At 43.4% G+C, this 27,313-nt stretch overlaps 1 protein-coding gene across 2 annotated transcripts in view; it reads left to right on the forward strand.

The window, feature by feature from the left end:
• Positions 1 to 27,313, forward strand: part of LOC135505901 (protein dispatched homolog 1-like) — a 73,048-nt gene that overhangs the window by 40,330 nt on the left and 5,405 nt on the right. Inside the window, exons 1-4 of one of the 2 annotated variants that reach the window (XM_064925119.1) lie at positions 7,442 to 7,657; positions 11,327 to 11,967; positions 26,681 to 26,710; positions 27,083 to 27,206. In XM_064925119.1, coding sequence (XP_064781191.1) covers positions 11,369 to 11,967; positions 26,681 to 26,710; positions 27,083 to 27,206 — 753 coding nt within the window. In that variant the 5' untranslated portion in view covers positions 7,442 to 7,657; positions 11,327 to 11,368. Of the gene's footprint in view, positions 1 to 7,441; positions 7,658 to 11,326; positions 11,968 to 26,680; positions 26,711 to 27,082; positions 27,207 to 27,313 lie in introns of those variants that run through there. The other variant, XM_064925118.1, reaches the window with a different exon arrangement.

Below are 27,313 nucleotides of genomic sequence, written 5' to 3' on the forward strand. Positions count from 1 at the left end.
TGCCGAATTGGTGTCCAAAAATACAGATTTCTGATTGTTATGAAAACTCGGCCATTCCGATTAATCGGTCGACCTCTAGTTGAAACTGGAGCAGCAGCACGACCAAGTGGACTGGGGACAGCAAGGAGTCATCAGGCCAGGTAGTGTTGAGGCATGGTCCTAGGGCTCAGGTCTTCTGTTTGCTGTGCAACAGATTTTTCAAAACATTTTGAGACGAATGGGAGATTCGATATATAGGCTGATTTAGTTTTTTGTATTTTCTGGGTCAAGGTTGGGCTTTTTCAAGAGAGGCTTTATTACTGCAACTTTTTGGGAGTTTGGTACACATCTGGTGGATAGGGAGACATTTATTATGTTCAACATGGTCCAGTATGCAGCTTGAAGGTTTAGAGGCCATAACTGTTTTCATCAATGTGTCAAGAGATATAGTATTAAAAAGCTTGAGTGTCTCCCTTGATTCTAGGTCTTGGCAGTGTTGTGCAGACTCAGGACAACTGAGCTTTGGAGAAATAGCCAGATTTAAAGAGGAGTCTGTCATTTTCTTTCTAATGATCATGATCTTTTCATCAAGGAAGTTCATGATTTTATCACTGCTGAACTGAAAGCCATCCTCTTAGGGAATGCTGCTTTTTAGTTAGCTTTGTGACAGTATCATAAATACATTTTGGATTGTTCTTATTCTCCTCAATTAAGTTGGAAAAATAGGATGATCGGCCAGCAGTGAAGTGAGGGCTCTTTGATACTGCAAGGTACTTTCTTTCCAAGCTAGTCGGAAGACTTCCAGTTTGGTGTAGCGCCATTTTGGTTCCAATTTTCTGGAAGCTTGTTTCAGGGCTCAGGTATTTTCGTTAGACCAGGGAGATGATAGTTTCCTATGACAAATGTTTTGTTTTTAGGGGTGCGACTGCATCTAGGGTATTACGCAAGGTTAAATTAAGTTCTTCAGTTAGGTGGTTAAACCAGTTTTTGTACCCTGACGTTCTTTGGTAGGTGGAAGGAGTCTGGAAGGGCATCTAGGAATCTTTGGGTTGTCCAAGAATTTATAGCACGGCTTTTGATGGGTCTTGGTTGGGGTCTGAGTAGATTATTTGTTGCGATTGCAAACATAATAAAATGGTGGTCCGATAGTCCAGGATTATGAGGAAAAACATTAAGATCCACAATATTTATTCCACAGGACTAAGCTAGGTCCAGAGTATGACTGTGGCAGTGAGTAGGTCCGGAGACATGTTGGACAAAACCCACTGAGTCGATGATGGCTCCGAAAGCCTTTTGGAGTGTGTCTGTGGATTTTCCCATGTGAATATTGAAGTCACCAAAAATGTGAATATTATCTGCCATGACTACAAGGTCCGATTAGAAATTCAAGGAACTCAGTGAGGAATGCTGTATGTGGCCCAGGAGGCCTGTAAACAGTAGCTATAAAAAGTGATTGTTCTGTCTCTGGCTGAGCCACTCAAGGACGTTCAGGAACTTGTCCTGAAGCCACTTTTACTTTGTCTTGGCTGTGTGCTTAGGGTCATTGTCCTGTTGAAAGGGGAACCTTCGCCCCAGTCTGAGGCCGTGAGTGCACTAAAGCAGGTTTTCATCATTCAGTTCATCTTTCACTCGATCTCGACTAGTCTCTCAGTCCCTGCAACTGGAAAAACATCCCTACCACATGATGCTGACACCACCATGCTACACCATAGGGATGGTGCCAGATTTCCTCCAGGCGTGACACTTGGCATTCAGGCCAAAGAATTCAATCTTGATTTCATCAGACGAGATAATCTTGTTTCTCATGGTCTGAGAGTTTTTAGGTGCCTTTTGGACAACAACAAGCATGCTGGCATGTGCCTTTTACTGCGGAGTGGCTTCCGTCTGGCCATTCTACCATAAAAAAGCCTGATTGGTAGAGTGCTGCAGAGATGGTTGTCCTTCTGGAAGGTTCTCCCATCTCCACAGAGGAGCTCTAGAGCTATTTCAGAATGACTATCGGGTTCTTGGTCACCTCCCTGACCAAGCCCCTTCTCCACCGATTGCTCAGTTTGGCCGGGCAGGTAGCTTTAGAAAGAGCCTGGGTGGTTCCAAACTTCTTCCATTTAAGAATGAGGCCACTGTGTTCTTAGGGACCTTCAATGCTGCAGAAATGTTTTGGTACCCTTCCCCAGATCTGTGCCTCGACACAATCCTGTCTCGGAGCTCTACGGACAATTCCTTCAACCTCACAGCTTGGTTGCTCTGACATGCACTGTCAACTGTGGGACCTTTATATAGACAGCTGTGTGCCTTTCCAAATCATGTCCAATCAGTTGAATTTACCACAGGTGCACTCAAATCAAGTTGGAGAAACATCTCAAGGATGATCAATGGAAACAAGATGCACCTGAGCTCAATTTTGAGTCTCATAGCAAAGGGTCTGAATACTTATGTAGATGAGCTATTTCTGTTTTTATTTTTTAATACATTTGCTAAAATGTTCACTCTTCACTTTGACATTATGCGGTATTATGTGTGGATTGCTGTGTTTTTTAAAAATTTAATACATTTTAGAATAAGGCTGTATTTTAACCAAATGTGGGAAAAGTCAAGGGTTCTGAAAACTTTCTGAAGGCACTGTATGTGACCAACATATGCATATCTGTATTCCCAGTCATGTGAAATCTATAGATTAGGGCCTAATGAATTTGTTTCAATTGACTGATTTGCTCATAACTGTAACTCAGTAATATATATTTCCACACTATGAGGTTGAAATCATACTGTGACATTTTGAAAATGATGATAAAGCCCTTTTAATGTAAGAGCTGTTTGAAAAGACTGCTTGAAATTTCAGCGTGTTTTGGTGGGATGGAGTTTTGGCCTGCCTGGTGGTGACATCACCTGGCAGTAAATGAGTTAATAGACCAATAAGAAAGAGAGTTCCAAACCTCTGCCAATAACAGCTAGTTTTCAGTTTCCCCCTCTCCAGACCACTCCCAGACAGTCCTAGCAAAATCCTTGTTTAAGAAAGGGCTCTTTGCTAAGAAGTAATATATATACATATACATATAGATTTTTTTTACCATTTTAACTGAAAACAATCACAGTAAAGTACTTGATTTGTACCCAGAAATAATTCAATATTGAGATTAATATAGTCATTTAAAAAAAAAATTGTGTCATGGCCAGAAGAGGAAGTATTCCGTGGCTCCTCTAGCACTTGAGGAGAAGAGGTGGAAAAGGGACCGAGGTGGAGAGAGAGAAAGCAGAAGGTGCACTGCCGCTGTATGCGAAAGGAGGACAAAGGCCCAGTCGCACTGCTCCAAAGCCCTGACACCATGTGAAATCCTTTGTAAAAACAACTGTATTAGAGGGCCTGCTTTTGTGCCAAAGGGCTTTATGAGGGTGGTTGTGGGGTGGGAGGTTACGTCCCAGTCCAAAGCTGGAGCAAGGCTGAAGAACAACCCACTGTTCTAAGAATCCTTTCCCCTTGTCTTCCCAAACATACAAATCTAAGTTGTTTTGTCGGTTTGTGTTCTGCGATTGTCAAGTGTTTGGCCTCGTAATTCCTTGTGACCTAAAATAAGTTTGTTCTTGATCATCACAATAATAGGCATATTCCATCCTGAGAGGACCTGAAAGGAAAGGACCAACCATTTATCAGCAAATAACAAAAATGTCATTTCATTGGCTCTGCCATCAGTCTATCAAGGAGCAGGACACTAATCTGGACACTTCTAAAAAAAATCCAGCTATGCCCTCGGACAAACCATCAAACAGGCAAAGCATCAACAACACATGTGCCACGCTGATCCTCAACACTGGGCCCCCTCAGGGGTGCGTGCTTAGTGCCATCTTGCACTCCCTGTTCACCCACGCCTGTGTGGCCAAGCACGACTCCAACACTATCATTAAGTTTACTGACAACACAACAGTGGTAGGACTGATTGCTGACAACGATGAGACCGCTTATAGGGTGGAGGTCAGAGACTTGGCAGTGTGGTGCCAGGACAACAATCTCTTCCTCAATGTGAGCAAGACAAAGGAGCTGATCGTGGACGGCCCAGTACATCACAGGACCTCTATACCAGGCGGTCAGAGGAAGGCCCAAATAGTTGTCAAAGACTCCAGTCACCCAAGTCATAGACTGTTGTCTCTGATTCCGCACGGCAAGCGGTACCGTAGCGCTAAGTCTAGGAACAAAAGGCTCCTTAACAGCTTCTACCCTCAAGCCATAAGACTGTCGAACAATGAGTCAAATGGCCACCTGGACTATTTACATTTACCCCCCCCCCCCCCTTTGTTTTTACACTGCTGCTACTCGCTGTTTATCTATGCATAGTCACTTTACAAATGACCTCTAACCTGTACCCCCGCACATTGACTTGCTACCGGTACCCCCTGTATATAGCCTTGTTAATATTATGTCATTTACTTGTTACTTTTTTATTACATTTTTTACTTTAGTTTATTTTGTAAATATTGTCTTAAATCTTTTTCTTGATCTGCAATGTTAGTTAAGGGTTTGTAAGCATTTCACGGTAAGGTCTACACTTGTTATATTCGGTGCATGTGACAAATATTTTTTTTATTTGAGTATAGAACAGGTGCTTGTGATCTCATTTACACCTCCAAGCTGTCCATCAACACCTATAAGAGGAATGCAGATTAGAACTACGGCCATCCAGCTACATCACTCCACTATCTCTTTTATTTCAAGCCAAGATTTTTCCATCTTATTTTCATGTTTTTCTTCTCTTCCGGGAAGGAGGCAGGTCATATGGCTACAGCATGTGGCTGGATGTAGTTTAACTTTCTCCAGCTACTCCAGCAAATCCTTGCGCTTTCCGTGAATCTCCAACTAGGCAACAAGGATTATTCAGCACATTGACTATTCTTCTGTCTTTGGTCATGGGGAGACTGGAGACGTGAGGCCTAAATTAGTGCAGATACAGTTTAGTGTACTGTAATAATCTTAGATTTCTCTTTGGTTCTTGCCTGTCTCTGGCAGTAAGTCCTGGCTGTCCCTGCGGACTTGGGGAGAGTTAATCGGCGGGAGATGTCCGTCCTTACTCTTGAGGTGTCAGAGGGGATTGGGTTTCCCTGGGTATTCCCAAATCCAGACACACAGAAGCCACAGAGCAATGTGAGCAATGCTGCAAGATACTGCCCCCCCCCCCCATTACCACATGCAGGGGCTGCACAATGGGGTTGTAACATTACCTGACGGTTCCTGTCTGATTTCAGCTTTCATGATTGCCTATTAGGTCACCGTAAATGTGCTTCCAAATCAAAAGCGAGTTGGATCATGTTTAATTTATAGCAGGAAGGCTTCGTGCAGTGCGTGTTTTTTCTCTTTTAGCTCTTTGATGTTTTATGTCCTTGGAATGTACAAGAGGGAGTGGCTTTGGCTCTACCTTGGGCATTTGTGCTGCATTTTGTTTAAGCATAGGCTTAAATGTATTCTGCATCTGTGTAAACCCAAATGTGCATCTTTTGTATGGGATCATTCAGTTTTTTTGTCACCCTAGTACGTTCAACGTTACTTTGACCCTTGCATTTAGGAAGAACAAGCTCCAATTGATCATGCTATTTTAAAACTTTATCACATTTCCATTAGCGCCTCAATCTTAACAGGGAACAACTGTCTTACTCCAAGTCAATTCCTGTAAGAGTTTAGAAACAACTCTCTCCCTTCCTACTTCCCTCCATTTATTTTGTTGTTGGCTGACCCTGTCAGTTTGATGAGCTGTGGGTGATCATTGCTGGGACCAGTATGCTTTGATTACAGCTCCTTCCAGTTACTGTGCCCTTTGATGTGGTTTCCCTGCCATCCAGGGCTGCAGCGGCCTGCCAGCTAGCCGGGCTCCTGTTATTTCAAAGGGGGAATCCTCGCTCGGCTCGGATGGCCTGGGCTGACCAGGCACATGACCACCACAGGCATGGCTGGATACTGATACGCCAGGCTTTAGTGTGATAATCCTACCTACTCATGAGGTTTAATGGGGCTATAGGCACTGCCCTTTAACTGTAAAGCTGTTTATTCACACAGAGCTAACTAGCCTGTAATATAGCCTGTACTCAACTGTATATTAATAGGTGATAATCATGTTTGGTCACACACACAAGCTTTCTTGTTGAATGGGACCTTTTTGGTTCTGAGTTGTTATTTTTATAAATCACTTGTTATTTTCTGTTTGTAGCCTACGTAGTGTAGGTCTACTGGATGTCTGCTTTGCAAGTAGGCCTACATTAGGCTATATTGTTATTGTTGGCTCGTATTCATTTAAACAGGGAAAGTGTTTGTCTAAAGATTTGTGTTGGATGTGGAGAAGTGCTGCTAGGGTAACATTACGATAGCTTATTGAAGCTACAGAATTGTAAATATATACTGTATAACACACCACAATGTATACAGCAGTTTACGATTCAATGAAAGTTGACTTGTGGTAAACGGTGTTCAACACAACTGTTCTAAACATAGAAAACCTAGGATACTTTCCATGTAGCCAGCACCCTACTGCAGTGCACTGCATATTATGGTGTGCTATATGAACTGTGTCCTGATGCTAGCAGACAGCTGAAATTAAAGCCAGGTATGACCTCTCTCTTCCCATGATTCCACGTGATGAAGAATCACTCCTGCTGAGCAGAATGCTCCAAGCACAAAAAGTTATTTTCCAAGAGTCTGGAAGAGGAGCTCTTGCTTGAGTTTGGATATTATCAGAAAGTCCACTGTGAGTTCTCAATCAAATGGGCAGGGTGGAGAGGTCTATGAGGTAAAGGGGAGTAATATTTTTTAGGGGATTATTAAGTTATACACAACACAGCCAAAGGACTGAACATATCTAGTGTATAATCTTTAATTTGATGTGTGATGCCATGGATGGGGTCATAAAGGGTTTTTAGGTCAAACTAAACAAAGAAGTGATTATTTCACGACTTAAGTAGTCTGTTGACAGCTGGTTTTATTGGTCAATTTAATTTGTAAACTTGATGTTGGGTCATTTTTCTCTCACATGTCCTCTGACTGGGAATTTGTGTAAAATGCATCTGGAAGGCCTAGATTCAATATGTTCCGCGGTAGATCCGCGTTAATGGGTGCTTATCGCAATGTCCTATTGAGCCCATATGCAGCATTTGCCGTGAAGATAACGTTGCAATTAAAAGGTGCATAGCGGACAAGGCACGATTGGATTGAATCTGGGACTTAGAAACCTCTCAATAATAGTCAGGGATTGACTGAATAACATTTTCATCCTAAAACAAGCTCCTAATATTTTTTTTCATTTTCCTGTTGTGATAATGAAAGTCAGACTCATAACACTCAAATGTTAGTTGTTTGTGCTGTTTCCTAGTGGTGATGCACCTTCGTTCCTCCAGCTGTCGTGTGCTGCAGAGGCACTGATTGGGTTAAAAGTCTCAGAGCGTCATAAACGTCCTATCAGTGGGCTAGGTGCGCAGTCCCAACACACCGCCTACCCGAGACAGGGTGCATGTGTTTGTCATTCTGCCTGTCCGCTTCCCCGTTAGAAACTAACTTCTTTCGCTGCGACTTGTTGCTCTCTTTTTTTGGAGTGTTTTGTTGAACAAGTGGTGGATACTGTAAACCGAAGCCATTTTCGGTGAATATTTTAAACTTCGACGAGCACGAACGGAACGCAAACATCCAGAGCTCCAACACTTCGATAAGGTATCAAACCTGTGAAACGGTGTACTTTTTATGTATCCGTTAAATGTCGACTATGGATTGACCCTCTGAAAATACGGATGTGTTTATACCCCTTAATCTAAATGATTTAAATATATGTCTGTTGTTCCTACTGTGTATGGTACTAAAGAGGGGTTTTATAATAATATACAGATAGCGGATTCCGTCTCCGCTGCTGCAAAGTATCGGAACGACATAATGAAAAGGGCAAGTGATGTTATGCCTAATGGGATGTCCCGGTCTTTTTCTGAACACCGGCGTAGCTTCCTCTCCGAATATTTGTTTTACACGCTTTTTCCTCTCATTGTGTAGCCTACATAACTTTAGTTGATCAACATTATATTTGGTAGGCTAATATGCCTATATGATCATACCGACATAACGGATACGCGTCTTGTGTGACAGCAGCTTCGTATAAAAAGTACAAATATATGAAATGGGGGAAAAATGGTGGTCATAGCTTACTTTTGAAGATTTAACAAAAACTGCGTTTGACGACAAAATATTTATATGGTTTCCAATGTCATAATGGTGCAACATATTTACATTTTTTTTTTTAAATTCCTTATCTGTGGAGCAATGCATTATGTATAATAAACGATGGTTATTAATGTATACAATAGAAACAACACATTTCTTGTCTATCTTCATTTGAGCTTCACATTGTTTACGGCATGATTTTATGATCCACTACAGCAGACTAGTTTATTTACCTATTTTAACATGAGACACTACTAGCCTTGAGCAAGCCAACTTCATATAGGTATGTAAAACCCAGCTGTGGAAATGGGCCAAAGGGGCAGCCTTGTCAAAAGCTTCTCCGTCACTAGAATACGAATGCCAAAGTCCTCGTACGTAGCCCTCTCAGGCATGTGCTTGTAGTTTCCAAGATGTTATTAGGCTGAAGTTATTAACTGTCTTGACTGAGTCCTCATAATTACCGTCAATTAGCTTTAATTGAAGGGATGAGGTACTTTGCCTCCTGCTGCATACCTGGTAGTTGCACAGGTCTCACCCCATAATCATGAACTCAACTTGAAAGCAGAAAAACGCATCCCGTTATTCTCAGCCTTTCCAGTTTCCACAGACCCCATGTCAGTCAAACAGTGACTGTCACTTCTTAAAACCACTGCACTCAAAACCAAAATGAGTTTTCAGATCAGTGTTTGCAGATACACATTGAAAATAGGAGCTATAAATAGTGCATTGTTTATTACTAAAAAATGAAGGACATTTTGTCAGCGTTTGTTTTTAGGGCATCCGTCCCACACTGATCGATCTGTTATTTCCTAAGGGCACAGTCCCCTGTTTGTGTCAGACTGCAGATTGGCCTAGATGTCTCACCTGGATGGCAACCCTCACTATTGGAGCACACACAGCTTCCTGCTGAATTCCTGTGGCAGTGGAGCAATGTTGAAAGCAGATGTGTACTGGTAGAGGGATGCATTATTAGGTTGTGCAACTGATTATTTAGCAAAGAATAATCACAATTTCATTGACAAAGGTCCAGGCTACTTACATAAAGTCTCTTTTTCATACTTTTTAATTGTTTCATTGCCAGCTTTTCAACTTTAAAAAAAATCATTGTTCGTAACTTGTCATGTATGGTAGACTGAAAATGTAAACCTAGTTCCTGCTGCACTGCCTGCTATCCGGAGCTCTTCAGACAGAGGTTGAAGTTCTTCCCCCCCCCCCAAATCCCACAGGTCCGACCCGACCTGGCTGTCAGTCTCATGTTGCCCCCTCACTCATGTTGAGGCGTTGCAGAACACAATCATTCACATTCACTGTGTCGCATGGCTGTTTCCCTGCATGGACATGAAGTTTAGCCAAGTAGGCTATATGATATATCCTAATGGGTGTCAGTTGAACACAAACACATTTAGTTTGCCATCAAAATATTTGATATAGCCTACGACTGTGTACTGTGATTGCATGCTGTCTCACATAGAGGCAACCCAAACTTTGAGAAATGGGTCTGTAGTGAGTTTTTTTGGAGGGAAAGTTATTTGCAAGTAAGCTGGGTCATGAGTCAAGTTTGTTTTGACAGATATGTGATGGTTTTTAAAAGCAAAAATGTCTACAAGGCCGGTAAAATAAGGAAGCCTTAAAGGCCCATTGCAGCTGTTTCTATCTCCATATCAAACCATTTCTGGGTAACAATTAAGTACCTTACTGTCATTGTTTTCAATTAAAATGATAAAAAATAGCTTCTTACTAATGAGACATTTCTTAAGTAAGAATTTTGGTAGGACTGTCTGGGAGTGGTCTGAGTGGGGAGGGGAAAACTAGCTGTTATTAGCAGAGAGGTTTGGGAACTCTCTTATTGGTCTATTAGCTAATTGACCACCTAGTGATGTCACCAGACAGGCCAAAGCTCCATCCCACCAAAACAGGCTGAAATTTCAGGCAATATCCTCATTTTCACAATTTCACAGTATTATTCCAACCTCACAGTGTGGAAATGTATTTAAAACACAGGAAAATCAAATATTTGACTGCCGTGGGCCTTTAAAATGTTGCATAGTTTATCATATAGGAAAATCAAGGGGAATATAAACTACGTTCAGTAGATTCATTTTTAAGGCTATATGTTATCAGTTCTGATCTGGTAGTAATAGTTTATTGCTATATTCAGGGGGATTTCTGCACCGTAGTACATTTCCATCTACTAGTGCACTTCCATGTTTGTCTCTGTCCTAGGCATGATGGGGATGAAGTAGACAGTATTGTGTGGGAACTAGTGAGAAGTCGTTTTTCCTCACAACCTCAGCCATTAGTCTTAAAGGGAGATGAGGTTCGCACAGGACTCCCCTTCACAATAGACCGAGTGCGATTTATTCATCTGGGTTTACGTCAAGTCTGTTTCAGCGGGGGTTGGAGTTGGGCAACGTTCCAACTTCACAACTCACCACAACCGTGCATTACCTGTGAAAGGCAATTCACTGCTTTTGAAGTGTGTCAAGCGAATCATGGTTAAACCGCAGACATTCTTTTTTTTTTCTTCTTACTCTAAAATGTCCCAACTGAAGGTATTTTACATTACACATAGACATAGCCTGAACATATTCTGTCATAGGGGCTGAAACTCTAGCATCATAAAGACTGAGAGACCTCTGTTTAATCTCTTTCTGTAGAAACCGTTTTACACATTTCATAATGTAGAGAGCGCAGGCTTCCCTGCACACAGGCTGCCAATTCATACCCTGGCATATTCATACTTTATACATCACCCTTCAGACAAAAATGGCAATGAAGAAGACAAATATGGTTAAAGTGACTAATATCTGCTGTTTAGCTTTGAGTAAATCAACGAAGATTGATCCCTTGACTTTCGTCTCGCTTATACCTGTTCCCAACCTCTTCCTCGTCTAGAAAGAGCAAGGTAATAATCTGTTTTGCTAACCGTTCGTTGCATTCTGTTCAGATCTTGAGTTTTGAACCCTTATGCGTTTTACTCTCTCATTCTCTCCCCTTTGCCCACACGGTTCCCTGGGCTCAGGCGTCCACACGCTCTCCCCTTGCTGCTCCGCTCAGCTCATCAGCTCCGTGTGAATAGAGTCAATGTTCAACTGAACGTCAACATGGCTGGCTACAGTAAAGAGTTAACTATGCGCCTGTCTGCTTTTCCTCCCATTTTTTTTTCTACAGAGGAGTGGCAAACCCCGCGCCAGGCCGGCAGGAAAGAGGACCATGGCCCTGAGCGACGCCAACGGTGACCTCCTGCTCCTCAGCAATGCCAGCCTGCCACCCAGCGTTACCACAATGGCCAGTGGCACCGGCAGCCCAGCTTCCAGTGCCAGCCTCAGCAACACGGAAGGAGGGGACGTCAGCGTTGTTTCCACACCTAGAACACAGCAGAGGCATAGGCACCAACCAAGGCCAACGCCTCCACACAAGGAGCCCCAGCAGAGATCCAGAGTGAGTCTGGACGGGGGCGCTGTCAAGCAGAACGGCTCCCTTAGGGCCCCTTCCTCGTCCACCTCCTCTTCACACCTCACAGACTCTCAAAGGTTGGCCAAGCTCCTGCCCTCCACACTTTCCACCACCACCTCCCCCTCGCCTCCTCCGCTGTCTCCACCTCCCCCGTGCTGCCACCGCTGCCCATTCCATCCCCCCTTGTGCTGCCACGGCAACCAGCAGGAGTGCCACATCTTCCAGACCCATGCTCCCGCCCTGCAACTGCACCCGGGCTCCTGCTCCTGCTGCCTGCAGGCCTCCCCTCCATCCCTCTGTTTACACCACCGCTGGCAGGAGCACCTCCAGAACCAGCCCAATGTGGCCGGCCTCAGGTACGTGTGTGATGACTGTGTGTTTGTGCGCCAGTTTGTGCTTCTCTCTGCCATGGGGTGGCCTCAGGCATATCTCTATTACCTGCCTCTCCAACAGAAGCCCTTTCATTGCATTTCCCTTCCAATTGGGTGGTGACTGAATGCTTACTAACATGTCACAGTTAGGGTTGCACAGAGAGGGTATGTTAGTGAAAACTTTGAAGTTTACCAGTAAACTACCAGAATTTGATGGCAGCTGTGAATAAAGACAACAGTTGCAGAGTGAATTGAAAATGCCATTGTTGATTAGATGCTTTTTTTCATTAATTAGGCTTTTTTTCCTTCTTGAACCAGATGGACACTGAATAATATGGACACGGATATAAAAAATGAATACATTATACAGTACCAGTCAAGTTTGAACACACCTAGTCATTCAAGGGTTTTTCTTTCTTTTTTACTATTTTCTACATTGTAGAATATTAATGAAGACATCAAAACTATGAAATAACACATATGGAGTCATGTAGTAACCATAAGTGTTAAACAAATCAAAATATATTTAGCCACCCTTTGCCTTGATAACAGCTTTGCACACTCTTGGCATTCTCTCAACCAGCTTCATGAGGTAGTGAGATGGAATGCATTTCAATGTAAAGGTGTGCCTTGTTAAAAGTTCATTTAAGGAGTTTCTTTCCTTCCTGATGCGTTTGAGCCAATCAGTTGTGTTATGGCAAGATACAGGTGGTATACAGAAGATAGCCCTATTTGGTAAAAGACCAAGTCGATATTATGAAAAGAACAGCTCAAATAAGCAAAGAGAAATGACAGTCCATCATTACTTTAAGACACGAAGGTCAGTCAATCTGCAACATTTCAAGAACTTTGAAAGTTCTGTTGCAGAAACCAGCAAGTGCGATGATGAAACTGGCTCTCATGAGGACCACCACAGCTGCTGCAGAGGATAAGTCCATTAGAGTTACCAGCCTCAGAAATGGCAGCCCAAGTAAATGCATCAAAATTCAAGTAACAGACACATCTCAACATCAACAGTTCAGAGGAGACTGTGATTCAGGCCTTCATGGTCAAATTGCTGCAAAGAAACCACTACTAGAGGACACCAATAAGAAGAAGGGACTTGCCTGGGCCAAGAAACACGAGCAATGGACATTTAACCGGTGGAAATCTGTCCTTTTGGTCTGAGTTCAAATTTGAGATTTTTGGATACAATCGCTGTGTCTTTGTGAAACGCAGAGTAAGTGAACAGATGATCTCTGCATGTGTGGTTTCCACCGTGAAGCATGGAGGAGGTGTGGGGGTGCTTTGCTGGTGACATTGTCTGTGTTTTATTTAGAATTTAAAGCACACTTTACCAGCATGGCTACCACAGTATTCTGCAGCGATATGCCATCTCATCTGGTTTGCGCTTAGTGGGACTATCATTTGCTTTTCAAGAGGACAATGACCCAAAACACACCTTCAGGCTGTGTAAGGGCTATTTGACCAAGGAGGGTGGTGGAGTGCTGCATCAGATGACCTGGCCTCCACAATCACCCGACCTCAACCCATTTGAAATGGTTTGGGATGAGTTGGACCGCAGAGTGAAGGAAAAGCAGCCAACAAGTGCTCAGGATATGTGGGAACTCCTTCAAGACGGTTGGAAAAGCATTCTTCATGAAGCTGGTTGAGTGTTTAAATCTGTCAAGGCAAAGGGTGGCTACTTTGAAGAATCTTAAATCTAAAATATATTTTGATTTGTTTTACACTTTTTTTTGGTTACTACATGATTCCATGTGTTATTTCATAGTTTTGATGTCTTCACTAATTATTCTACAATGTATAAATGAAGAAAAACCCTTGAATGAGTAGGTGTCCAAACTTTTGACTGTTACTCTGTGTGTGTGTGTGATATAAATGCGCTGCATGTATCTCCTGGTGAGACACATGCAGCGCATTAATCCACCCATTGTAAAACTACTGTTTTATATATATATATATATATATATATGAGAGAAATGATTCAGTTCTAAATTACAGAACATTACGGTAGCATACCACCCTAGTCACAGTGTTTAGCGATAATGTTATGGGTGATATGCAGTACCATATGTACATACTTGTAACTGGAGCCTTGACTTTTTCCCCAGTTATGCTTCAGAGGAATGTGTTTTGAGTCAACTGTATATAGGGGAGGTTTTAAATTCTGATAGCAAATGTTGACAATGTTTCAGATATTTTACTATGATTACATGACATTGTAATTTTTTTCATTACACCATGCCAGTCATTCAACTGCTTGCATGCCACAGCATTGGACCCTGTATTGAGAAGTCAATACATAGTTTTAAATGCCTTCCTTTCTCTTCTCACACACTCTTCTAAATTCAGCTATATAATCCCTCTGCCTGCCTGTTGTCCCAGTCCTGAATGTTCTGCTATGTGGAGGTCCAGGTTGTTGTCCTCGGGAGATAACCTGTAGGCCCAGGGGTCAGCTTAGCCAGCAGATGCAGGGAGGAGGAGGGGTCAGCCAGCCAGGCACCCAGGGAGCACAATACCAGCCCCAGAGCCACCGCCCTCCCTGCACCCCCAAGCCCCAATGAAAGAGAGCTTTGAGAACCCCAGGGGATACAGGGCCACTGTCTTTCCCCAGGCCCCAGCCCGTCCAGTCAATCCACAGGGAATGTCCCCTGGCCTCTCCCAAGCCTCCCCTCTCTCATCGGCTCTGAGGCTTTTCTAGGAGAGGTGCTGATGGTTTGATGGTCTGTCTGTCCTATTTCCCAGACAAACAGACAGTACCAACACACAGCTCAGCCAGACCATCTCTGCAAGTATGTCTCTCCTCCCTGCTCCATCTCCGTATTGTAATGGTGGACCAGAGGGAGAAAGACCCTCAAGTACATGTTTTGAACGTACATTAAGAATCAACAATAGTTTTGACTCTTGTGGGAGTTGTATATGTTTGTTCTTGGTGGTGTATGACTAGTTGTTAGAGGCTTCGGTAGAGTTTTGTCCTGGGACACGTGAGTTGAAAGTTTTGAATAAAAAAAAAAAAAAAACGTGACTTGCACATTCCCTGCGTTCAGACTGGGATGGTGGATCTGAACACATTTTTTTGGCAAACATTTCTTTAAGTGGGACATATTTTGCATCTTGTTTTTCACCCCTAATCGTTTACACAGTTCTATATTTAACTCCACAGCAAACAAAATGAAGTATAAATATAAATATTGAATATTATTAATTATTTACTCAGCTCAGCTCAGCTCCTCTTCATGGTAGTAAGTACTTTCGGGGAGGTTGATTTGTGTAAGACTATTTTTGCTTACTTTTCGCATGGAAATGTCCTGCCAAATGGATTTAGATCCCTGTAAGTCCATTAGAGAGATGCTCTCTGTGGGTGGCTGTGAGAGCTTTGGTTTATGTACTCGTATTGGGTGGGTACAAACTCCATCCACGCACATTATGCAGTTGGGTGGGAAAATGTGGCAAAGAATAGCATTTCAGCCATTTGGATGCATTCACTGGCATCTGTGGCTTTCGTAAAAAAAATAAATGGATATATATATAATCCATGTCTGAATGAAGAGCAGATGTTCCTCTGCCATGTGCCTCTCTAATGTTGAACGGCTCTGTATTTAGTAAACAGGTCCCTCTTGTTCTGTGATGGCAGGTTTGAATTAAAGGCCAATGTTGAGTTGCTCTCAAATCCGATCCCCTTTACAGTGGTATTGTGCCTCCAATGTCTCCAGAGAGATTGGAGATTGGAAGATAAGAGAGAAGGATAAGTCTGGCTGTCTGGTACAGTCTCCCAGTCCCTGGCTGGCCCCAGACGTTCAGGGCTTTGGGCCTCTCCTTTTCCCCCGTGTTGGAGCACGGTGCGCCACAGAATCCCTCTTCGCATGGAGGGAGAGGCCTTTTAATGCCTTGGTAATTTGAGGGTACGCAGTCAGACAAGATCGTGTCAAATATCAGTTTGATCTCAAAGGCTGTAATCCGCGAGATTAGGCAGAGGATTATGTGTATGATCACAGCACTTGGTCGTTACGCCCAGCTATGGAGACCCCCTCCTCCTTCCGATAAGGTTGCACTGGAGTTTCTTCCCCAGGGCTTTTCAGGCTTTTGTGTGTTTGTCCAAGAACTATACAATCAAGAAACTATAGAACTCCTGTTGAGACACATGCAGCGTATTAATCCTCCCATTGTAAAATGAGTCTCTCTCGATCTCTCTGTTTTACTCTGAGAAGTGAATGGATTTATCCTTGGACGTAAGGATGGAAATCCACTATGAAGGAAAAGGTCAGCTCAGCAGAACGGTTGAGCAGCGGTAGGATCTATATGGTGGTCTGGGAAATGCATTAAGATTGTCAGTGTCTGTTTTTCTATGATTTGAGGATCAGGGGGAAACGGATCAGTCAGAGCAGTAGATAAGTCTGTGACCTTGGGAAGTCAGCTGTTTGGCTGCCGTTTGACTCCAGTTAGCCTCATCTCAATAGGTTCAGGCTCTGGGTTCTTCCAAGTCTGACATTTGTTTTGATAGAATGCTCTCAAGGCACCTTTTCGGCTCCAGCTGCACTCCCAGATAGAGAGTGGCATCTACCTGTGCTGCCGAGACTGGCCTGACCTTTCATGGCTGAACAACCCCCAAAGAGCCCGCTGACACTGAACTATCCAGGGTCACGTCATGATTATAACCTCTCTCTCCACTCACCCGGGGAGGGCTTTTGCCCATGCATCGCTTCCTGCTACATTCCTGTTATTTTAGCGGCCACAAGTTTGGATTGGTTTCATGCCTCCTCGGATAGCAGGCATTTCTTCCCTTTTCTATAGAAAGGTCTATTTTGTTAACTCACGCCTGTTTGATTTCGTACTCAAGTACAGTTTTTTGACTGGAGGTAGGGGGGTTTCCCTGGTGCACAGGAACACGTATTAAACATGACACCTCATCCGGCCTGAACGTTTCATTATATTGGATGAATTTAAGAATTCCTGTTGTATTGGATGAATTTAAGAATTCCTGTCAGTTGAATATGACATGAATTCATAGCCTGTTGTTTCTGAGAACTCCCAAAGGTTTCCCTTTAAACTTTTTATTTTATTTTTTAAGATCACGACTCGTATCTTTCCCCAGTGAGAGATCTCTTTTGGAAACATTAACTAATATACCCGAACTGTCTGACAGCTGCAAGCCCCGACCGGCCAGGCGGCCTGAAAATGATCTTTGTGCTATGGATTTCAGGGTGCCAGTTTGACAAGGCTTTGCGCATTATCAAGAATAACAACTGTTTTGCGATGCCTGCTGCGGTCTGAGGAGCCTGGAGTCCTCAATGTGAACCCTTGTGAAGTAGCAGCAGGGCTTTTCACGCTAGCATTTTATCCATTTGGCCCATTAACCACTATACAGAGACATCTATCACACTGAGCCTCAACACTGACTGCTAAGGATGCACCCTGGTGTCTGTGGGGAGATCAGGGGAAAGGAGAGACGAGCACCGCCTGCCCCAGAAAGACACAAAACACGAGGGAAAGCAGGGATGGAGGGAGGGAGCGGCCTGGTTCTACTTTATCTCCACCCTGTAATTCCACAGAACTACCCAGTTAGCTTCCAGAGCGTTCTGTTGGCTTCTTAGAACAGGTCTGCATCTATGTGGAGTGAGTTAAGCACAGGCAGTAGCCTAGTACACCACAGCACGCACTCCAGCCCATTCCTGATCAAGGGAGAGGTGTGTGTGTGTGTGTGTGTGTGTGTGATTTAGCCTGCTACATGAGTACAGGGAGAAGTTCCACTGAGAGACAGGTCAACACTACTCTGTTTCTGCCCCCAGGGCTCAGGGTTGCGATGTTGTAGATAATGTTTTTACCCCATGCATACCTTTACACAGGACCAACAGATTTGGGCCAAAAAGCTTTTTTCTTCCCCCTCAGGGACAATTTATCACCTACTTTGACACTCCGAGACACTTCTGCCTGTTGTAAAACTTGAGCAATTGGACCCTCCGGGCCAGTTACTTCAGCAGTTCATTTGCTGTTGAAGGTGGCAATCTGGGTCTCTTAAAAGCTTGTAAGCCGCGTTTGTTGATGTTAGACGTTTTCACCTGAAGAAACCCAACTTAATGATCCAAGTTACAGGTTGTTAAGTCATGAACATTTCAGGAAGTTCTAAAGACCAGAGGGTAAGTTCATGCCCTTTTTCTAATGTCAGTATTATAATGTAAGAGGGGGGATAGAGCGGGGTAGCTGTGGCCTTAGTGTGGTGTTTTTCCTTATTCCTCCCTGAAGGATGAGTGATGAGAAGAAGTTCACCAAGGACAAACGCTAGTAGTGTGTCCCATGTGTGAACCTTCCCCAATCCGGCTGCTCTCGTCCACGGGTGAGGGAGATGGGGGGTGAGGGAATCAGGGGGTGAGGCAGCTGACCCCCGTACCTGCGCGGGTGGATAATAAGAGGGGTGAGCTCCCAGTGGCTCTGCTCCAGACCCCGCTTTATACTGTATGGCCCCTGAGCATGAGGCAAAGCAAAGCCCATAAAGGTACCCACCCAAGATCAAAGAGCCATACTATCCTATAAACCAGGATCAAAGCTGAATCTGAACAGCACTCTGTCATAACTTCAAATTAGGTTGCTCTCTTTTTTCTTCTTCTGGTGGAGGGAACAGTTGTTGAGGCTTCATGTGGATAAAAGGCTGGCTGTGGCTGGCTGGCTGGTATTATCTCCACACTCTGAGGCTCTAGGCCTGCACTACAGGTTCTCCCACGGCTGACTCGGCTCCCTGGGGAAATGAGCATAATGGAAGATTTGATAACATTTGTGTAATGCTATATAAATAGTTACTAGCATGTAACATGAGCCCTTGTGGATGCCCTTATAACAACCTGTCCAAGTGGTGTATATAGGGTCAAGGAATAATGGCTCACTCGTATGTACAGAATTGCATGGTTTATTTTGTTTATAATGGACCTTCGTCAAAATGGGTCCAGTAGGTACACTTCGCTCCAGTGCTACAATCAGTGCTACTCCCCTCTCATTTGTTCTTATAGTAGTTCAAAACCTGTCTTGAGAATACATGTATTTTTCATCCTGGATTTAATGAATATTCACACATTTACATGAAAATGCATGCAGCTCGGTGTCCTGACGTCACTCTGATGTACTGTAGATGTGAGGGTTCCTATGAATCACTTTGCTTTGTCTCTTTTTTTTCTTCTCCTGCCTCTGTGCACTTGGTGAACTTAGCTAACGGTTGGAATGTTCCAGTTCGGCCGGCCCCCTCCTCACACTCACTCTCTCAGCCCAGAGAGGACAGGTCGGACTCCATCACTGACGCTCAGCCTCACAGTCCCAACAGCCCTTGGCCGTGGTCTGCAGCTCACCAGACGGCTGTGTCACCAGACACCTCTAAGATGTCACAGCGCCGTCTTGCCAAACCCTCTTTGTCACGAGCTGCGGTTAGAGCTGGAGAGCCTTCAGACACTGTGGCCTTAGATGGCCCGGAGAGAGCAGAGAACATGTATAGAGTAGTGTACAGAGGATGTCTAGGGAGAAGGAGATGAAAAGGGTGAAAAATTGATCTCTTTACGCAAAAAATACTCTGATTATCTCTGAGATCAGTCCCAGGGCAACAAACAGTAGCATGCTGGATCAAAGAGACCCAGGCAGGAGCTAGAGGCACAGCTGTGCTTGAAACTGGATATTGTAGGTAAACAGAGGAATATGTGGTGCTTGGGCTTTTTTTAAATGAGTTTACCTTTCTGTCTAGACATGTATGCACCTTATCACATAAGTCTTAATGGAGGGCGTACCTTGACATTGGGCCAAATGATGTGTGGGAGGTTTAGTCTCAAAATGGCCACCACAACAGGCAGGGCAACTCTAGCCTGGTTACCATTCTGTTGAACTCTTTAGCCAGCATGACAACTGCAATAGAGTTGGCTAAAGCAGTAACAGTGTGTCAACTAAGGGCGGGCAGCTCATGTCAAGCATGCTAAAACGTCCAGATCTCCTTACCAGGCAGCTTCCAGGACTTAAGTTGTTGGATGTCTTCATAAAGACACTGGAAGAGCAGATGACTGGTCAGCACAGCTGCTTGCCATTGGTTCCGCTCCTTGACTTTGTGCAGTAGAGGAGTCCCGGTCATGCAAGCAGCAAATGGGAACACAGTCTCCCATCTTTCAGAAGCCCAGTCCTCCAAGTCTGACGGCGGATGTTGGACGTAATGGGTTGGGGCTGGCAGCTGAAAGCGATTGGTTCCGCTGCTGGGAGGTCTTGTGGAGCCTCTTGCTCTGAACGTGTTCAGCAACAGTGACTTAGACCTGTTGTTCTGTCATAGGGATAGGCCAACATACAACACACTCCTCTAGTGCTGCCTCCCGTCGAATCTGTGTCAAGACTGACACGACATCCATAGTGATGTTTATGAGATGTGTGATTATTCATTAGTATTGGTGGTATTTTGTAGGAATTGGGGTTGGGCGATATTAAGGTGGCATCGTCTATCGATGATAATTGACAACTATTGTCAATGGTGACGATATTGTGATGTGACAGGCGGTGGTTTAGCCTATTTGAACTTGACAGGTGCCCCGCAGTAAAGAACGGAGTCTTGGAGCAGGGCAGCACACAAGTGACATTCCTAGTAATTTGCCTGTTCCTATTTGCTATAACTTATTTCAATAAATATGTGATACAGAACGCAAGAGAGGAATGTAGTCCAGACAGAGCGGAGAATTCCACCAAAGCAGCGCGAAATGTCCGAGAATATTGTCTGTCGGATGCATGGGCTTTAGTCTATAGCTTACACCCATTCATATTTTTTGTTAATGTAATGTACACCTGAACTATCTTGTGTTTTAGATGTTTTAAAAAAGGGACTAATAATGAGGAAACAAATAATAAAAATGACAAGTTTAAGCAAAATAATTTATGCAAACCTCCAATCGAGATTGCAAACCAAATGGCCACTAACCCATCCTCATTCCTCTTACTGGCCTATCATAAAAGCCTTAAGACGAGTTAAAGTCATGAAAAAATGGCTTATTTCCCAAATATTCTAGGCTACAAAAGGTCCTAAAGTTGTGGCTTTCAAAAATAACCAGAATGAAAGTCTGTAGCCTAAGCCAAGGCTATTCTCAATCACCGGTTTATGATGGATGAAACAAATGCTTTTCCTCCCTATTATTATCCAGTTCTGAAGACCGCCCGTTCCTCATCAGACAGTTATTGCGCCATCACAGCTAACCACACATATACAGTTGAAGTGGGAAGTTTACATACACTTAGGTTGAAGTCATGAAAACAACTCGTTTTTCAACCACTCCACAAATTACTTGTTAATAAACTATAGTTTTTGCAAGTCGGTTAGGACACCTACTAGTTGCATGACACCATTTTTCCAACAATTGTTTACATACAGATTATGTCACTTATAATTCACTGTATCACAATTCCAGTGGGTCAGAAGTTTACCTTCACTAAGTTGACTGTACCTTTTAAACAGCTTGTAAAATTCCAGAAAATGATGTCATGGCTTTAGAAGCTTCTGATAGTCTAATTGACATCATTTGAGTCAATTGGAGGTGTACCTGTTGATGTATTTCAAGGCCTACCTTCAAACTCAGTGCCTCTTTGCTTGACATCATGGGAAAATCAAAAGAAATCAGCCATGACCTCAGAAAGAAAATTGTAGACCTCCACAAGTCTGGTTCATCCTTGGGAGCATTTTCCAAACTCCTGAAGGTAACATGTTCATCTGTACGAACAATAGTACGCAAGTATAAACACCATGGGACCAGGCAGCCATCATACGCTCAGGAAGGAGACGCGTTCTGTCTCCTAGAGATGAACGTACTTTGGTGCAAAAAGTGCAAATCAATCCCAGAACAACAGCAAAGGACCTAGTGAAGATGCTGGCTGAAACGTGTACAAAAGTTTCTATATCCACAGTACAATGAGTCCTATATCGACATAACCTGAAAGACCGCTCGGCAAGGAAGAAGCCACTGCTCCGCCATAAAAAAGCCAGACTACGGTTTGCAACTTCACATGGGGACAAAGATCGTACTTTTTGGAGAAATGCCCTCTGATCTGATGAAACAAAAATGTAACTGTTTGGCCATAATGACCATCGTTATGTTTGGAGGGAAAAGGGGGATGCTTGCAAGCCGAAGAACACCATCCCAACCATGAAGCATGGGGTTGGCAGCATCATGTTGTGGGGGTGCTTTGCTGCAGGAGGGACTGGTGCACTTCACAAAATAGATGGCATCATGAGGGAGGAAAAGTATGTGGATATATTGAAGCAACATCTCAAGACATCAGTCAGGAATTTAAAGCTTGGTTGCAAATGGGTATTCCAAATGGACAATGACCCCAAGCATACTTCCAAAGTTGTGGCAAAATGGCTTAAGGACAACAAAGTCAAGGTATTGGAGTGACCACCACAAAGCCCTGACCTTAATCCCATAGAAAATTTGTGGGCAGAACTGAAAAAGCATGTGCGAGCAAGGAGGCCTACAAACATGACTCGGTTACACCAGCTCCGCCAGGACGAATGTGCCAAAATTCACCCAACTTATTGTGGGAAGCTTGTGGAAGGCTACCCGCAACGTTTGACCCAAGTTAAACAATTTAAAGGCAATGCTACCAAATACTAATTGAGTGTATGTAAACCTCTGACCAACTGGGAATGTGATGAAAGAAATAAAAGCTGAAATAAATCATTCTCTCTACTATTATTCTAACATTTCACATTCTTAAAATAAAGTGGTGATCCTAACTGACCTAAGACAGGGAATTTTTACTAGGATTAAATGTCAGAAACTGAGTTTAAATGTATTTGGCTAAGGTGTATGTAAACTTCCGACTTCAACCACACACACACACACACACCACACACCACACACCACACACCACACACACACACACCTGCTCCATGCTGCAGCTCCTCCTCCAGAAAGGGATATTAGAAAAGAGTTGCCTGCACTTAGGCTTTGCCCAGGCTTTCAACAACATTAACTTTCGTCATGATTCAACCAGTTGCGTTCGATTTTGCATTATAACCCAACTGTCGTTATTTTTTTTTATACAATTTTGGTTGGCCAATAGGGGGTGAAATGTCATCATATGGGTACATACATAATCAGGATAGGAAAAAGGTTGACATCGCCCAACCCTAGTATGGTTAAAATGTTCATCATTGACCTAGCCTATTTAGCAAACATCTGAACACCATAAGTGACTAGGCTTACGTTAAATAATTCACGACACGTCATTTTTCATTATTTGCATAGTGACTCGTGTATTGCGTAATTCGCCCTTCTTGGACTAGTTTACAAAGATGTCTGCTGGTTAGTGCAGTGCAGGGTTGGTGATGGCATGTGCAATACCCTCACATTCCTTGGATTGTGGTTCTGAAGCCCCTGGACTCAGGGGGTTAAGCTGGTTGCTATAAAGGGAGCGAGGTCACAGGATAATAAAGACATCTCTTGGACAGCTTGTAACTATTGGCTACAGTGTTGAAATCCGGCCTGTTTGCCTGGAATTTGCACACGCCCATATTTCAATCCCAAGAATGTGGAGATGGCAGGTGTGGCCTCCAGACCCAGTTCACTGGCGGATGTAGCTGTCCGTGTCCCTTCTGCACTCACACATACACACTGCGCTTAGACTTATTATACAGCAATAATCTCTGATTCAGACTCATATTTTCTCATACACGCATGCATCCAGAGGCCTTATCTCCAAATAAACCTTATCAGTGACCTGAGTGGTGTAACTAACTTGAAAGTACAATGTTACAGTATTATTTCTTACAAGCTTGTATCTATTTAAGGTATACAGGGGAAGCTGATGAGCCCTGACTGAAAGGGATGCTTCTGGATTTTGGCAATGAGGCCCTTTATCTACTTCCCCAGAGTCAGGTGAACTCGTCAATACCATTTTTTATGTCTGCGCCCTGTATGAAGGAAGTTGGTGGGAGTTTCGCGAGCCAATGCTAACTAGCGTTAGTGCAATGAGATACTATAGACTTCCAGTCACTGCGCTTATGCTAGGTTGCAATTGTGCTAGTAAACAACTACCTTCAAACTGCATGCAGAGACATAAAAATGGTATCCACGAGTTCATCTGACTCCCTTTAAGTGCATGCTTGTGGCTACTCCCTGATGAGATATATATTTATTTATTTATTTATTTATTTTACTCAACATTTCGCTACAATATGTAATGCCTAATGCATCATGCTGATATTTGGATTCCACCCAATCTTACAATTCCATCGCTTGAATGAGCCTCTAATTGTGTGCAGTGTTCCAGCGAGTTTTAATCACAGGAGCGAATAATTGAGAGTTGACAGTAATTGCTCTTGCCCTAACTTGAAAGCTTCATGCAGCCCCCGATTTCCAGAAATATCTGCCGTGTCTGTTAGCAGTTTTCCCCCCTCAGCTCTGTGACCCCTGACCCCTCTCGCCTTCCTTCACTCCACCACACGTCAACATGGCTGCCTCAGCCTAACCCAACCACTGCTCCAAAGTTGCTTTATTTATTAACCCAGTGATCCATAAACATTCCCCTTTCTGATAAATAGAATAACATTTAGGAAGGGTAACTGTTGTAAGTTTGTGGAAGAAATGTGTGGAGTTTGTGTGAAGGGGGACTGGGATCAGAGAGTGGGAAAAACCAGACTCGTGGTTTGTCATCCTGCTGGATTTAGAGACTGTGATCATCAGTCAACGGATTTCTCCTCCACACCCCACTGCCGCCTCCTTAAAAACATTTTTAGTCTGCGTTTCTTCACATTGCTGCTCTCATTGACAGATTGGATAACAAGAGCATTGAAACACAAAGCTTGTCTTTTGAATGCCAACTTCAATTCCTAATCTTGGCCTGTACTTTTTTGAAAGAGGAAAAAAAAACATTTGAAAGTTTGTTTCATGTGGAAGCCATAGTATCTGAGGATATCTGTCGTGAATCCACAGTATAGTCCTCTGTTTAATACATCTTATTTGTCTGAAATGCAATCATGATCCAAAACAGATCTCGCAGATAAATAGGCAGCAGTGCTCTTTTTGATGGCTCCTCAACTAAAGATGTTTTATGAATCCAGTCCAACTATTTCCAATAACTCTACTTCATTCTGGACCATAATATCTCTGTCCCGAATTCCGCCGTTCAAGGCCCCTACATGGAAACTAATGGACAGCACAGAAAAGCAATAAATTAAGTTAGACTTTTCCATGGCAAACAATGCTAACTTAAGGGGGATATGTTTTTCATTAGGCATTGTTGGTTAGTATCAGGCTGTCACATTTTAAAAGGTGAATCACTGGCTATTTTTCTTGAATGCAAAAATATAGCAAGGAGTCTCACTCCATTTCTATGTGGTAGTGTTAATGGGACTTACCTTGTCTAGAATATGCTAATTGTTCTAAGCCAGTTCCATACAACATCTGGTTGTCGTATTAACATGTCCAGCTAACTTTAAAGGGGATTTACTGCCTCCCCAGAAGTTGTTAGTGGTGAAAAATTCCCGCCAATAGCTTTTGTCCATCTCTGCCTCGCCGTGCCATGGCAACCACTAATTATAGCATTCCATGGATTCCCTTTTAAAGGGAAGGAGGAAAAATACATCCATCTCTTGGCCATATTGCTCCAATCACGCTGAAATATCCTGTGTGCGTGCGCTGTGATTGGCTGAGGCAGAGGATCGTCTGAGTCCACTTCCTGTTTGGGATACTGATTTCCTTGTTTTCGTTTCTTGTGTGTAATCTTACCTAGTCCCTGATGTGGGCTGTGAGGTCTGTGCCAAATTGTGACTGGTAGTGCAATACTCATGCAGGTTGCAGTGAATAGAATGTGGATAAACATCAAGGCTGCAGTAGAAGTCATGATGTCCTTCCTTAGACATAAAGTTAGGACAGTCTGTCCATTTCCACAGATTTCTCTGTCACAGCTGTGATCACGTGAGTCTCTCCCCATCTCCTCTCTCTGTCCATTTGCTGTCATGAGCATTGTGTATATTGCATGTGAAGACATCTCCAACCCACCCCTTCCACCTTTACTCTCCCCCCTGCCTTCACCCTTCTGGCCTTGCTCTTATCTGTACCGGGCCTGTGTGATCCGGTGGCAGTATCTGATTCCCTCTGACTCATGCTTGCACTCGGCAGCCCGGAGGCTTCCCACTGCTCTGGGAAGGTGCTGATGGTTAGTCCAGACAAATCCAGAGCAGCTGAAAGCTTCATATGGCAACGGGGAAGCCCAGTGCAGATCCTCTCTGTCTGTGTTTATGGCACAGGAGACATCACCACTAATGGGACTCTAGTCCTCTAAATCTTTTAGCTAAACTTTACAGATTCTTCATGCACTGCAGCAGTGTGTGGGGTTTTTGTAGATTAGAAACACAAAGCTGACCTAAAGAAAGTGATTTGTGTTGCCTAAAACAGTTAGCGTAATAGATTCTTCATTCACTTGCACATCTGTGCATGTTTTTTTTAAATTTGTATATATAACCTAAAGAACAATTGATTGGTATTTTTAAAATGAGAATGAAAAAAGTTACACTCGAATGGGGTCTCTCTTTGGTTATGTTAGTTTGAATACTGCGAGTTGTTCCCCACAAGCTGTGTGCTGCATTGCTGCTCAAAAACATGTTCCCCCTGCACAGATGCCGAGGCAAATCTGGTTTTGATTGGCTGTTGCTTTGACTCCTAAATGTAAACCTGATTTACCTCCCTTTGTTTTGCAGCCCTGCAAGGCCTTTTCGGTTCCCCAAAAGGTAAGACCTCCCAAAAATAAATAAATATATTTTTTTATTAAGAAAGCTTTTCTCTCTCCTTGAGTCCATCAAAACCCAGCTGAGCTGTGTAGTGAAAAGGGCTCTCTGTACCTGCAACCTGCTAACAGTCATCCATGCTCCTTTACAAAAGATGCCTTTAAGTAGTTTCTCTCATGTCAGAACACTGAATATACTTGAATAACTACAAAATATTAAATAATGGCATTTTAATGAGCACCTTCTCCTCTTTTTGATGTTCTACTGGTGTAACCGTGTGCCCTTCTCTTTTCTGCGTGCTTATCAGTACATATAATATTTGTATAGTTATAAAGCCATCAGCCTTGTGTTTAATCAATACCTGTCCATCTTCAGCTATGCAGAGCTGATTGCTGATTGGCCAGTGGTGGTCCTGGGGGTGTGTACAGTCCTCATCGTGGTGTGTGCCCTGGTGGGTATCCTGGTGCCAGACCTGCCAGACTTCTCAGACCCTTTACTGGTGAGTAGGCCGAGTCGACGGAAGGCACAACACTTTCTCCATAGAAAATCTTGGTCCTTATTTGACCAAGATGGACAACATATTGTTTCACACACACTAAAATCATT

This window comes from Oncorhynchus masou, chromosome 19 (assembly GCF_036934945.1).
Source record: "Oncorhynchus masou masou isolate Uvic2021 chromosome 19, UVic_Omas_1.1, whole genome shotgun sequence".
Classification (NCBI taxonomy): domain Eukaryota; kingdom Metazoa; phylum Chordata; class Actinopteri; order Salmoniformes; family Salmonidae; genus Oncorhynchus; species Oncorhynchus masou.